Here is a 12,722-nt window from a genome sequence, read left to right as displayed (position 1 = left end):
TCAAGGTATTCTTTAATAACGATTAGGAAGCTCACAATGTGTTGCATGCTGCCGTATTGTTGAGGGCTGTATTTTCACACCATAGCACTATAGGCTAGCAGCTAATCAAAACGGGGCGAAAAATGTCCAAAATAAAGTTCTGAAATTGATTGAATGGACTAGACCAGGGATGGGCAAAGTGGCTCCCCGGAGCCTTTTGGACTTAGGAGCCGGCCTGGCACATTTAGGTGCTAGATGAGGGGTAACATCAAGAGTCAGCATGAAGGGGGAAGAAGAGCGCATTAAAATGTCTTGTACTCCAACTTATTACTAATATATATAACGCTTTTAATGTATTTTTTACACCCCCTTTATCCTGAGAACTGATTTACATCTTGAGTAGTACTTGCTGACTTTTTGACTACTTTAAGAGCCAAAAATCTGCCCATCCCTGGACTAGACTATCTAATAAGGCACACAAAAAAAGTTGTGTGTGCTTTTAACCAGACCCATCTACCGGTATATATTTCCACCCACTGAATCCGAATCTGAGGTCCGTTTGCCTCGAAATACATGTCGCTAGGTGGGTCTAGTACGTAGTATTGCAGGTCGCATGTCCTTAGAAATCATCCGTCATATTGTATCCGCCATTTTGAATTTTCCAAATATGCGGGCCCAAAAACTCTCTTTACGAAGTCTCTCTAAAATCGATCAATGGCTTCATATTTTGTCCACTTTTGATGAGCTGCTGGCGCGTAGGGCATAGTTGTGAAACTTCAACAATATACAACTAGACGACAGTATACAACACCTGGTGTTCACTCTCCAAGACATCGAAAACATGAAAAATGTAGAGATGTTGGGTGTCATATTCGCATTTCTTATTTAAGTTGCAGGAAAAGAGTCCTTGATGAAAAATGCATGCAGGTATCTAATAGTGATTTGGTTTCTTTGAAAAAATGTTGCCCTTTCACGGTGCCAAATGGGTTTTATGTTAAATTCAACCCTATAAAAGGGCATGTTTTTGTCTTCTAGTCCTTGCCTAGCCAATACATTTCATAATATTGCGTTAGATGATCTAGTGTCCATACGCCTAAGTAGCCCATTTGGGTACTTAAAGTTGACATTGTAGACATTGCTTTTATCTAAAAATAAACATTTTTTAAAATGCTATAATCAAAAAAAGAAATTTTTTTTTTTTATACGTTGCACATTAATTTAAAAAATGTACAATTAAAGCCAAGCCATAAAGCCATAAGACAGAAGAAATATATTTTTTTCAGTAAATTTTGTTAAAAGGTTTCCAAGATACAGCACTTTAAAGAAAGGTATGTGTGGCGTTTTCTTAAAATTTAAGTCCCGTGTAAATAGGCAACCCTACGACATATCGGCAAAATATACTGCACGTATATTAATGTCACCTAGACCTTCAATCTCTTTAACTTGCATCCAAATCCTGATAGGTCGCGCACAGAGGTGGCCGCGGTGACATGAAATGCCTCTATACTAAAATCTAATGGGCTAAAAACTGCATACTCAGTTTTCTTCTCAATTTGAATTGAAAAAGCGAACTCTACCGAATGCTCCAAAAGAAATTTCGTATAAAATTTGATTCGATCAGGAATGTCAATATAAACATTTCATTTTTATTTAAGGTGTCTTCGATGACAAAATATGTATGTTCATTTAAATCCATTTACTTTCTTGTCGCAAAATATTGGTAGATAGATTTTTACCTTTGGTGGTAAATATGGTAGAAAATATACACCCTTATTCTAGAACCCGAATTTTCGTAATTCGTAATTCGTAGTTACACTATGAAAACGAAAAATCCAATTTCACAAAGATATGCGGAGCTGTTGGGCATAGTAACCATGGGCGCATCTATGTCAGCTTCTGGTTGAATTGTTGAACCACAGGCCAGAACGCCTCCTATGCCTGAAGAACTGGCTCTCAATCCAGATAATGCAATAACGCTTGCTTCAGCCTTCGGCCGCGCTTAGGGATTATAACCCTTACTATGTAGAATTCTCCTTTCTCTGTTTGTATACAACATTTCTTGTGCATATCACTCTGTCTACGCCATCCACAGTATTTTTGCGGAGAACCTACGTCGAAGTTTGCAAAAAAGTGCATAGTGCAAACCGAGTTTACCCACTAGGGTAGGAAATTTGAAAGATTTATATTAAATAAAATGTGAATCCTTTGGGTACATGTGTATGTTAAAGTTTTTGGATTGGGTTATGCGTTTGGGCACAACAACCGCAAATCTTTGTGCATTAACTAAACCGGACCCAAGTTTCTCGATAAGGGGCAACAAATATTCTTTTTTGCTCGCATATATAAAGTAGTGGATAAAAATATACGTATATGCGAAAAACAAATTTATCTCACACATCGATTTACATATTTTATTTCGCCTCCGACACAGAGTTGTTTTCGTACAAAATTACGCAAAAAAGCTTACTCGTTCGTTTTTAGGCATGCCATTGTTACGAATTTCGAAAATTCGAAAACACGATTCGGATTGCAGCATACTATTTCTACGATTCGTGGCAAAATCCGAATACGAGAGAGTTGCAGAATAGGGGTGTATATAAAGCAGTGAATAAAAATCTACGTTTACACGAAAGGCAAATTTATCTGTTTAAATGAACACCACGAATATTTCCTGCAAACACACATCGATTTACATCTTTTATTTCGCCTCCGACACAGAATTGGTTTCGTACAAAATTACGCAAAAAAGCTTACTCGTTCGTTTTTAGGCATGCCATTGTTACGAATTCCGAAAATTCGAAAATACGATTCGGATTGCAGCATACTATTTTTACGATTCGTAGCAAAATCCGAATACGAAAGAATTGCAATATGTTATTAATGTTGTTATGTAAGTATGTTATTTAACGTTGTCTGGATGCACTTCGGCCGTTCAATTGGCTCGAAAAATGCCAGTCAGAGTTTTCGTACGTTCTCTATATTTAACCTTCTCTGGGAATAGACAGTAAGGCAAGGCTGTAAAACTACATACATATAAGTACCTGCAAACTAATAACTATAAAATTGTTTTTCTGGGAATATCTTTAAGCATTTTTAACCGACTTCTAAAAAAGGAGGAGGTTGTCAGTTCGTCGGAATATTTTTTTTTTATGTACAGTAGCGGTCAAAAATGGATGAATGGTGTTTCGTTTTATTCTATTCATAAATTTGTGAAGTTTTATTACATAATATAAGCTACATTAGACTGTCCCAAAAGACCAAAGTTCTTTTTTTAACGCATACCCCTCATTTTATTGGTTTTGTCTTAAAAACTATCCAAATAAAATTAAATGCAATTCGGACCACGGCAACCCGTGCACGGTGGTCGGATCCAAGCTCCATCCAAAGGTCTTGGCACTTCAAATTTTCTTCTGAACTTCTTTTCTGTTATGCTTTAGATTTTTTCCCCTTTCGTCTTAAATTACTTAGAAAACAAAATAGAAAAGAGTCTCATAAGAAAATCTTAAGTGCCAAGACCTTTGGATTGAACCGTGCGTGACGACTTGCAATCAAAGTTATCAGAATAATCTTTGTGCAGTTCGCGTGTTTTGTTAACTTACTCTTTTTACTAATTTATAAAAATGGTAGAAGTGATAGATATTTCGGATATCACCACATCTCCTCATCAGATCTCTACAGTGGGATTCGATGCAACGACCCTAGCTGACTTAGCCAGTTGCCTACGCACTGTGCTAAGTTCGCCTTATAAACTGTTGTTATTGAGACCAAAAATTTTAATTTATTTCTAAAAGTTTACACAAAATATAGAATAAAACTTAAATAAAAGAAAAATTCAAAACAAGATTAATCATAACTTTTGTTTTCCTTGTTTTCATGTCAAAAATGTCCTTTAAAGATATTATCCTTCAAGATTTTTAATTTTGATTTTTTTAATTTAAATCCTATTAATATATGTATATGGTACCGGCCAAACCCGATCTTAGGACAAACTAGTTTTTCCTTGGCTACCTATGTAGATCCAATATATCCGTAAAATGTGAAAAAGTTGGACGCAACACTAGGTGCATTATTTTGCAGCCGAGATACAAAAGAACACTCGCTTAAGTGACGAAACACACGCAAAGCAACAACACAAACTCGGCTATTTATCCGAGTTCAGCCAGTTCGGTTAAAAAATACGCGACTTGAAAAACTGCTATATTGTGAATTATTAATGGGAAAGTGGAGAGAGACATTTTTGTTTCCTTATATACGTGACTTATATTTTAAATAAATGCACTGAGGGAAAAAATTTTAGAATTAAGAAAAACGTGCTAAATTTAAGAAAATACGCATATGAAAGAGCACTAACCCAACTCGTTTTAAATTTGAGTATGTACGTTATAAAATATGTATGTATGTATAAAATTTAATTTTATGTTCCGCCGTCTGATGGTAACTGAACCCGGACCCTCTTGGCACCAACCAATTGTATCAAGCGTCTTTGCACACTCAGCTACAGCCATACATGTAAATGTGTTTTCAAATGTTGAGTTTGAATTACAGATGGGCACGGGCCGGGCTTTGGGCCGGAATATTTGCTCTCAGCACGAACTCGTGCGTGCATGGGCGTTCAGTAAAATTTCATAAAAGCACGAATAAGCACGAAAAAGCCCGTTGCTAATACTAAAAATTTAGATATGCTTTTGTTTTTATTCAAAGAGAACAGTACATATTAAAACTCTTTTGATAAGAGAAAAGCAAAATAAAAAATATTCGGAAACCGATAGAAAAAATCATGATACAAAAAAGAAGGTAGTTTCAATAAACAACTTTTGACGGATAATAAAATTTTTTGAAGTTTCATAATTTTTGAGTATTATCTACGGCCTTGCCACTTTGATGATATTAAAACAATAAATCGGAGTATTTTCTTTCCCATATTTATACTAATGTAATAACATTTCAAATCAAAAACCATTATCAGTACTTGGTACTGTTAAAGGAGACTTCATCGTAATGGTTCTTTTCATTTTGTAATAAAAACCACGCGCGCATTTTTCTGTTTTTTTTTTTAATGCAATCTTGCGATTTAAAAATCAAATTCTAAAGAATGTTCTTCCCAAATAAAACCTTTTTATATTTAGGTTCAAGTTTGCTTTTAAATTTCTCATCAGATTTTGCAAAAAATTAGGCTTTTGGCATCATTAAATTTCACAAATTTTCAATTTATGCAAAACACCTGAAGTCGGCTTGAACAGACCGCCCTCCGATAAACAGCTAACAGATCGTCGTTTAAAGTACAAAACCGTGTATCAACAAAATGCACAACTGCGTATGTGAGGTTGCATAAATTATTTAGAAGAGAGTAAAAACACTCACATTTCAAAATGGTTCTCTTTTTTACAAAGAAATCCCATTTCAGGACGAATGGATAAGGGTTGAGCCAAGAGCTTGTGTGAGCAAATCCAATTTTTTGAAAAAAATGTCAGTTACGCGGTTTTGCAGTTACACTTTCTTCATGCGTTCTGAAACCTAGTCGTCAACCCCATTTGCGAAATCATTTAGCCGGCATAATTTTCTAGTTCATCATATTTCACATCTTTGAATGTACTGATAAAATCTTCTGCTTAAAAAAATATATTTCTTCTAGTAATCAGGTAGCATGAATTTGATGAAATGTCATAATTTTATTAAATGTCAAATGGTTAGCAACAACAACGAATGTCATTAAATGAAACTACCTTCTTTTTTGTATCATGGAAAAAATAAGATACCTATTAGTTATTAGAAAGTTGATTTTGCACTCGTGCCGGGCCGGGCCCGAAAATTTAGGCCCGTGCTCATCTCTAGTTTGAATTAACATCACAGCGTGCGATTAGTGCTTTTGTACAGATAAACATGTACCATGTATGTGTTGTCACCACTGTGCATGCTTTGTATACATATACTTTCTTAATTACATAAAAAAAAGCATCCGAGACGTTCAAAACGCCATCCGTGCAGTGGAAAATGCTTCATTTTAATACGGGCGTATTTGAATTGAATACATTTTAAAACGGTAATCAAATAAAAAAATTTCATTTTTACAACGCGTTTTTTTTCTCAGTGTGTATATATTACGCAAATACCACTCATAATTAGTCATTGGTTTTTGTATCTAAATCCCGTTAAACTAATCGCATGTTTATTGCCAGCTACCAACACGGTGGCTTAAGTAGCTAAAAGGAAATTTTACCCGAGTTGAGCGTTCTTTTGTCGCTCGCTAACAAAAAAATGCACCTAATATTGTGGACTGCGTATCTGGAGTTTGACTGATTAGGGTTATTTTTTTAAGTGCGGCCAAAGGCCGCCTACGTGGAAAGGTTTAATTAATTTTTTTAATGTCCTCGGGAGAGATCGTGCCGTCCAATTAAAAATTTAAAGACTCAGATTTACTAGACATGCGCTAAAATATGGGAAAGATATCGAATTTTTCCAAAGATTTCATGCACGATTAATTCAGGTTATTAACTAAAACCTCAACTAAAAGTCGGCACGAGTTATCATTATCCTATGGCCATAAAACTTCATATATGTGCTATTTAGGCTAAAAAGTAAAAATATATTATGATTGGTATTTTTTTTTTTGTTGTTTTTGTTCTAGAGTCATCAAATTTACTTACAACCTATAAAGATAATTTAAATTTCGAGTTAGAACAAATGGAGACTAACATCAGCAAAAATTCGGCTAGTGTGTACATTAAAAAAATTTGCGATGTCGGTGAAAGTATGGTAAACGAAATTGAGCGCGAGCGCAAATCATTGTTAGAGCTGGAAGGGAATGCTGAACGACTCGCTCGTCAATTGGGTTGGCAATATGAGGCTTATCAGCGAAGAACACAACAATTTGAATGGTACTCAAACAGTAATTTCAATGAAAAATGGTTATTTTAATTATTTCTTACTCTACAGTTTTAAACGAAACGTCGAAACCCTTCTACGCGTGTTAAGTGATGTCAATCTACTGGAAGAAGTTCAAATCGATACAGAAAATAAGATCCAGCAGCTTCAACAAACGTCCAATTCCATAACTAAGCACAATTGGCGTAATTTTATCAACGAAACAACAGAAAACTTATTAAAAGATCTTTCCTCACTGTCAGACTTGTAATACAAGTATCTAATTTTTAATTTTTTCTCATGATGAAGTGTTTAATAAATACATATTTTGTTTTTATTTTTTTATTTTAAGAAAACCTAGTTCCTTTTTGTAATATTAACCTACTAAATAACAATGGGGTCATTCCAACTCAAATCGCCCAGGCTGCTTGAAAGTGGATTTAATTGCTATAAAATTCACACGTTCCTTGAACAATTTATTTTTCCGCTTATGCATAATTTGCGAATACATGAAATGAAGTGTCTTGAAAAAGTGGCACCACACTAGCGAGAAACTACACAGTAGGGTTGTGATTTTTTCTTCCGAATTTTTTTTTCTTTTTTTTTTTGAATTTTCAAAAGGCGTTGAACCAGGAAGTGGTCCATGTTATGTTTAAATTGGTTTTGGGGCATTTGAATTTCCTTTATTTGAATTTCTCTAATATATTAACAAATCCAAGAAATTTTTCCAGTGTTTTAAGTCATGGTTATGCCACTACATGCTTTTGATCTAAAAACTTCATAACCCTAGTAAACAGTTGTTTGTTAAACGTGGCCTTGTCGGATTTCCACTTCGCGATTTCATGAAATGGTGCCCAAATTCATGGTTAATTTTCGTGTATAATTGAATTCATGATTTTGTGTTTATGCAGCCAATTTTTGCCAAAATTCATGAAACAATGAACAATGTTGAATTGCCATGCAGCTTCGTCTCTTGGACCGCAGCTATTAATATTCCGTGCCGACACATGAAGACTGTTATCTCCTAGATCTTGCTCTGAAGTCCGTTGCGGTTAAATTGTAAAATCTTCGTGTGCTTTTGGAATGTGTGGTGTTAATGAGGTGTGTTGCCTACCCGCCACTTGTTATACGTGCTGCTGTGAAGGCTGTTGCCCTCGCTGGCTATCGAAGATCGAATGTGAAATTCGTATTATGCAATCGTGTCGAAATTTTTGTTGAGTATCGAATTTTCTGTCGAACAGAATTTTGCTTTCGTTGGTGCAGCGAGGTCTTAGCAAATTGTTGTTGTTGTTGTTGTAGCAGCAGCGCTCAACCCCCCAGATCTGTCATGTGTCGTCGTCTTCATCCTCCGACTATGTGAGCCTGAGGCCGAGAAAGCGGGCTGCGTCGATAGGCGCGGTCCAGAGCGCTTCTGGTGTCAGGGTCGTAGGGTTGGAGGTGCACGTGAAGAGGTGCTGGGTGTCGTGGGGACCTTGCCCACATGCAGGGCATGTGTTTGCCACTTGTGTGTTCAGCCGAGAGAGGTAGCTGTTGAGTCGGTGACACCACCCAGAACGGAGTTGTGCTAGGGTGCACCTGGTCGCTCTCGGCAGCTCTATTTCTTCTGGATCTATGGGCGGCGGTCGACCGCCCAAGACGATGTTGTCATTACGCGTACTGAGGCTCGTTCTGACCGCATCGCTGTGTAGGCTGTTGAGCGCCGCTCTGTATGTTGCTGCGTCGAATGGATGGTCTACGTACGGCTCAATGTCCGCTTTCCAGTCGTGCAGGTGTCGTGGGGGCGGTTCGTTACGAAGCAAGGCATTGTTGGGGTGATTCCCTTGGTGACAGCCTACGAGGTATTGCTTCGACAGCATGGTGTTGTGCTCTTTCACCGCCAGCATCTGGCTTTCTTCATGTAGGTGATGCTCGGACGACATGAGATGACAACCTGTAGCCGTACGTAGAGCTGCATTCTGGCAGGTTTGGAGGTTCCTCCATTGGGTGTCGCTTGTCCCCGCCGTCCACACTGGTGCCGCGTAGTTAGCCACTGACCGGCCGATTGCCTTGTAGGTCGCGAGCAGGGTTTCTTTATTGGCTCCCCAGGTGCTGCCGGCTAGCGATTTTAGGACTTTGTTCCTGGCTCGCAGTTTGTTGCATGTGGCTGTGGCGTGCGCGGAGAAGGAGAAGAGGCTATCGAACGTAACTCCTAGGATTTTAGGGTGGTTGGTCGTCGGTATTTTGGCGCCATCGACGAAGACGTCCAGTTCTAGCCCCACCTCCTTGGTCCAGGTTGTAAAAAGTGTGGCGCTGGATTTTGCGGCGGAGATTTGGAGGTTCCTTGCGGTGAGGAAGTTGGAAAGATCGGTGAGATAGTCGGTTATTTGTTCGCAAAGTCTGTCTATGTTGGGGCCAGTTGCCATTATTGTGCAGTCATCGGCGTAGCTTACCCAAGTTTACTCCTGCTGGCGGCGGAGGGAGTTTGGCCATGTAAAGATTAAACAGTGTCGGGGAGAGTACGCCGCCTTGGGGGACCCCCTGTTTAATTCTACGCGGCTTAGACTTGGCGTTTCGGAATTCGACCGATGACTGACGACCACACAGATAGCTGGTTATCCACCGTTTCGTCCGAGCTGGAAGCGACGAGTCCAGGATGTCTTGGCAGAGGGTCGCGTGGTTCACCGTGTCGAAAGCCTTCGACAGGTCCACAGCGACTAGGACCATCCTTTCACAGGGTCGACGTTGGTTCAGAACCTCGCTAATCTGTGTGGTAATGGTGTTTAATGCTGTTGTCGTGCTGTGCATTTTCCGGAATCCATGTTGGTGTTCGGCTAGCTTCAGATGCTTCGTCAGGCTGGGGAGGAGTAGTGCTTCCATGGTTTTTGCCACTGGGGATAGGAGGGAGATGGGTCTGTACGAGTCTCCTGCGTCCGCCTTCTTCCCTGGCTTAAGGAGGGGAATGATCCTACCCATTTTCCACATCTCGGGGATGATCAGGGTGGACAGTGACAAGTTGAAAGCGGCGGTCATATACTCGACTCCCGCAGGTCCTAGCTTTTTCAGCATCTGCATGGAAATTCCGTCTGAGCCTAACGCCTTCGATGACTTGGCGTCTCTTCGGTGGTGAAGCACAGTGGTGTGTCTCGGGGGCGGAGTTTGTGTGCTTTACGTAGCACGCTGCGGCGGGTTTTGTCTCTCTCTGGGTGTGCAATGAATTGCCGGCTAAAGAAGCGCGCGCACGACCGCGGATCCGACGTGGTGGTGGTGCCGAAGGTGAGAGCGACATTGTCTCTACGCTTCGTCGGATTGGAGAGGGACTTGACTGTGGACCACAGTTTGCTGGCTCCTCTTGAGAGGTTGCAGGATTTTAAATGCTCATTCCATTTGTTCCGCTTGTGTTCGTTGACCAGGTTTCTAATGTCCCTATTGAGATCTCTTATACGGGGATCCCCTGGATTAGCCTGGCGGATTCGATCACGCTCGTCTGCGAGTCCCGCCGCTTCAGTGGGGAATCCTGGGCGGATTTTGGCGATCCGGCCGGCTGGTATGAAGCGAGCGGCTGCTGCGTTGATGATCCTGCGGATATTGCGCTCTGCTACGCGCGCGCATGATGGTAGAGGAAGAGCATTGTATTTGCGATCTGTGAATTCCGTGAAACCGTCCCAGTTCGCCTTCCGTGTGTTCATGAATGTCCGGTTCTCGGATGTCATAAAATCTCTTGGCTGGTCTATGGCGACTACTATGGGCAGGTGGTCTGATGCGAGCGTGAGCACTGGTTGCCATCCAATGCAGTTTATCAGACCCCCACTTGCTATAGTTATATCTGGCGAGCTATAGCAGTCACCCGCGACCCTGGTGGGGGCATCATCATTCACAGTGCAGAACGTGGAGTCGTCAATTTGCTCAGCGAGCATTGTACCCCGCTGGTCATTGCCCAGATTGGAGTGCCAGAGTTCGTGGTGCGCATTGAAGTCGCCTAGCACTACCCGGTTCACACCCTCTAATAGCGCACTTATGTTAGGGTGGTATCCAGCTGAGCAACTGGTGGCGGGTGGTATGTATACATTGACGATCTCCAGCTCCGTATCCCCCGACTTGATGGCCAAGCCTTGACATTCAATGAATGTATCGTTGGAGTCAGTTCGGGGGGTAATGAGCCGGTATTGAACAGCGTTATGCAATATGAAGGCAATGCCGCCTCCGGCGCCACGGGGGCGGTCTCTTCGGAGTACGTTGAACTCGTCCTGGCTCTGAAGGCTCGAGCCGGAGTGGAGTTTGGTCTCCTGGATCGCCGCGACTGAGATTTTATGCCTTCTCATGAAACCGACTATCTCAGCGATCTTACTTTGTAGTCCGTTGCAATTGAACTGCAACAGCTTGATGGATTGTGGCCTTATAATGGTTACGCGTGGGGTGAGCGAGTACTGGCGCGCTGCCTGTGCTGGTGGTTGTGCCTGAGGTGCCTGTAGGGCCTGACGTGCTGGTCCCCGACCGGGTGGGTTAGCCGCAGGTGTCGCGACCATCTGTCCTGGGTGGATGTCCTGTGTTGCGTGCTTGTGGCTGGTCCACTGGTTGATGGTTGGGCGGGTGTTGGCTGTGTGGAGTTACAGGTTTGTTGGTTGTTGCAGCACGATGCAACAAAATTGTTACTCCACTCCCTGTGGTGCCGAAGACCTGAGCATGCCTTTAGATGGCACCAGGCGTTGCAGCGGTTGCAGCGGACAGAGGTTGAGGAGTGGTGTATGTTGCGGTGGCAAACACTACAGATCCAGGGCCCGGGATTTTGTTCTATGCCGGCGCGGACCAGTAGTATACGGAGCAGACTTGCCGGTGGGTCATGCTCCCATGGCAAAAAATTTGGGGGGTTGCTGCTGTGGTGATGGTCCTTGGTCCGAGTGAGTTCTCCGAGTCAATCCGGTACGTAGAACCGACCATTTGTGAAAGTAAATGATTTTGCATTTGTTTTTCTTACTTTTTTTGCAGCTAGACACTAATTTTAAACCAGTTTTATTAATTTTATGCAGTTCTAACGTCGTGAATACTAAACACAAGTTCGAAAGGCTGGTTTTACTTATGAAAGAAAATCCCAATACTCTGTTGGCACGATCTCTGAGAACAAAATCTTAGAGCTGTTTATAGTTTTAATATACATATTTTAAATAGATTTGGATCACCAATTTCGAAGGACTACGCTTAAACTCTCTTAAACGTTTTCTGCTCCTGGCCAGCTTTCTAAACTCTCATCCTCTCACGAATCGTTACTCGCCATGATACCAAATGAAGATCGAATGCAACTTATAATAGGGGCCTATATTTACTATATTGTTAACTCATTTTGGAACCAAAAAGCAATTATTCTTTGATTAAACCAAGGTACATTGAACAGGTAGTATCAGTAGAGCAGCTGATTTGATTTATTTTCAAATTATTTGGTCTCGAAAATGTCAAATATTTTTAATTTTTTCTCACGAAAATTATAAGTTGTTAAAATCCATTTGCGTGTGAAACCTTTTTCCATACAAAACAAGCGATTGAAAGCAGCTTTTGGAACGTTCGCCCAACTCGGCAGCACGACCGCTGATTACTGGGCCTTGCAAAGGATGGATCAATGCTTCGAGAAGCAAACAAATTTACTAGGAAAGAAAGTTGCATCAATTTTTATTTTTTCCAATTTCAATTTTTTATTTTTTATAATTTTTTGTATTTCACATGGCACGCTTTGATTTAGAAGAAAAAATTCAGAACAGTTGTTGACACTTTCGATACCAGAAGCAACAACAAAATACACGCAAATGTTGTTTTTGCTCTACTGATACTACCTGTTTAATGTGCCTTGGATTAAAATGTGTAAAATTTATGTATAAAATATCAATACCCAAATTTCAAAGATTTATTAGTTGCGT

The 12,722-nt window shown here is 40.6% G+C and overlaps 1 protein-coding gene across 1 annotated transcript in view; it reads left to right on the top strand.

The window, feature by feature from the left end:
• LOC118746126 overlaps positions 1–7,136 on the top strand; it is a gene marked incomplete at its 5' end in the record, with an annotated part of 8,296 nt that extends 1,160 nt beyond the window's left edge. The window contains 2 exon segments of the mRNA XM_036479912.1: positions 6,605–6,854; positions 6,913–7,136. Coding sequence (XP_036335805.1) covers positions 6,605–6,854; positions 6,913–7,111 — 449 coding nt within the window. The 3' untranslated portion in view covers positions 7,112–7,136.
• Between the last annotated feature and the right edge of the window lie 5,586 nt (positions 7,137–12,722).

This window comes from Rhagoletis pomonella, unplaced genomic scaffold (genome assembly GCF_013731165.1).
Source record: "Rhagoletis pomonella isolate Grant_MI unplaced genomic scaffold, Rhpom_1.0 Rhpom_scaffold_00010, whole genome shotgun sequence".
NCBI lineage: Eukaryota > Metazoa > Arthropoda > Insecta > Diptera > Tephritidae > Rhagoletis > Rhagoletis pomonella.
The sequence above is the reverse complement of the archived record's forward strand: the minus strand, read 5'-3'. Positions and strand labels throughout refer to the sequence as shown.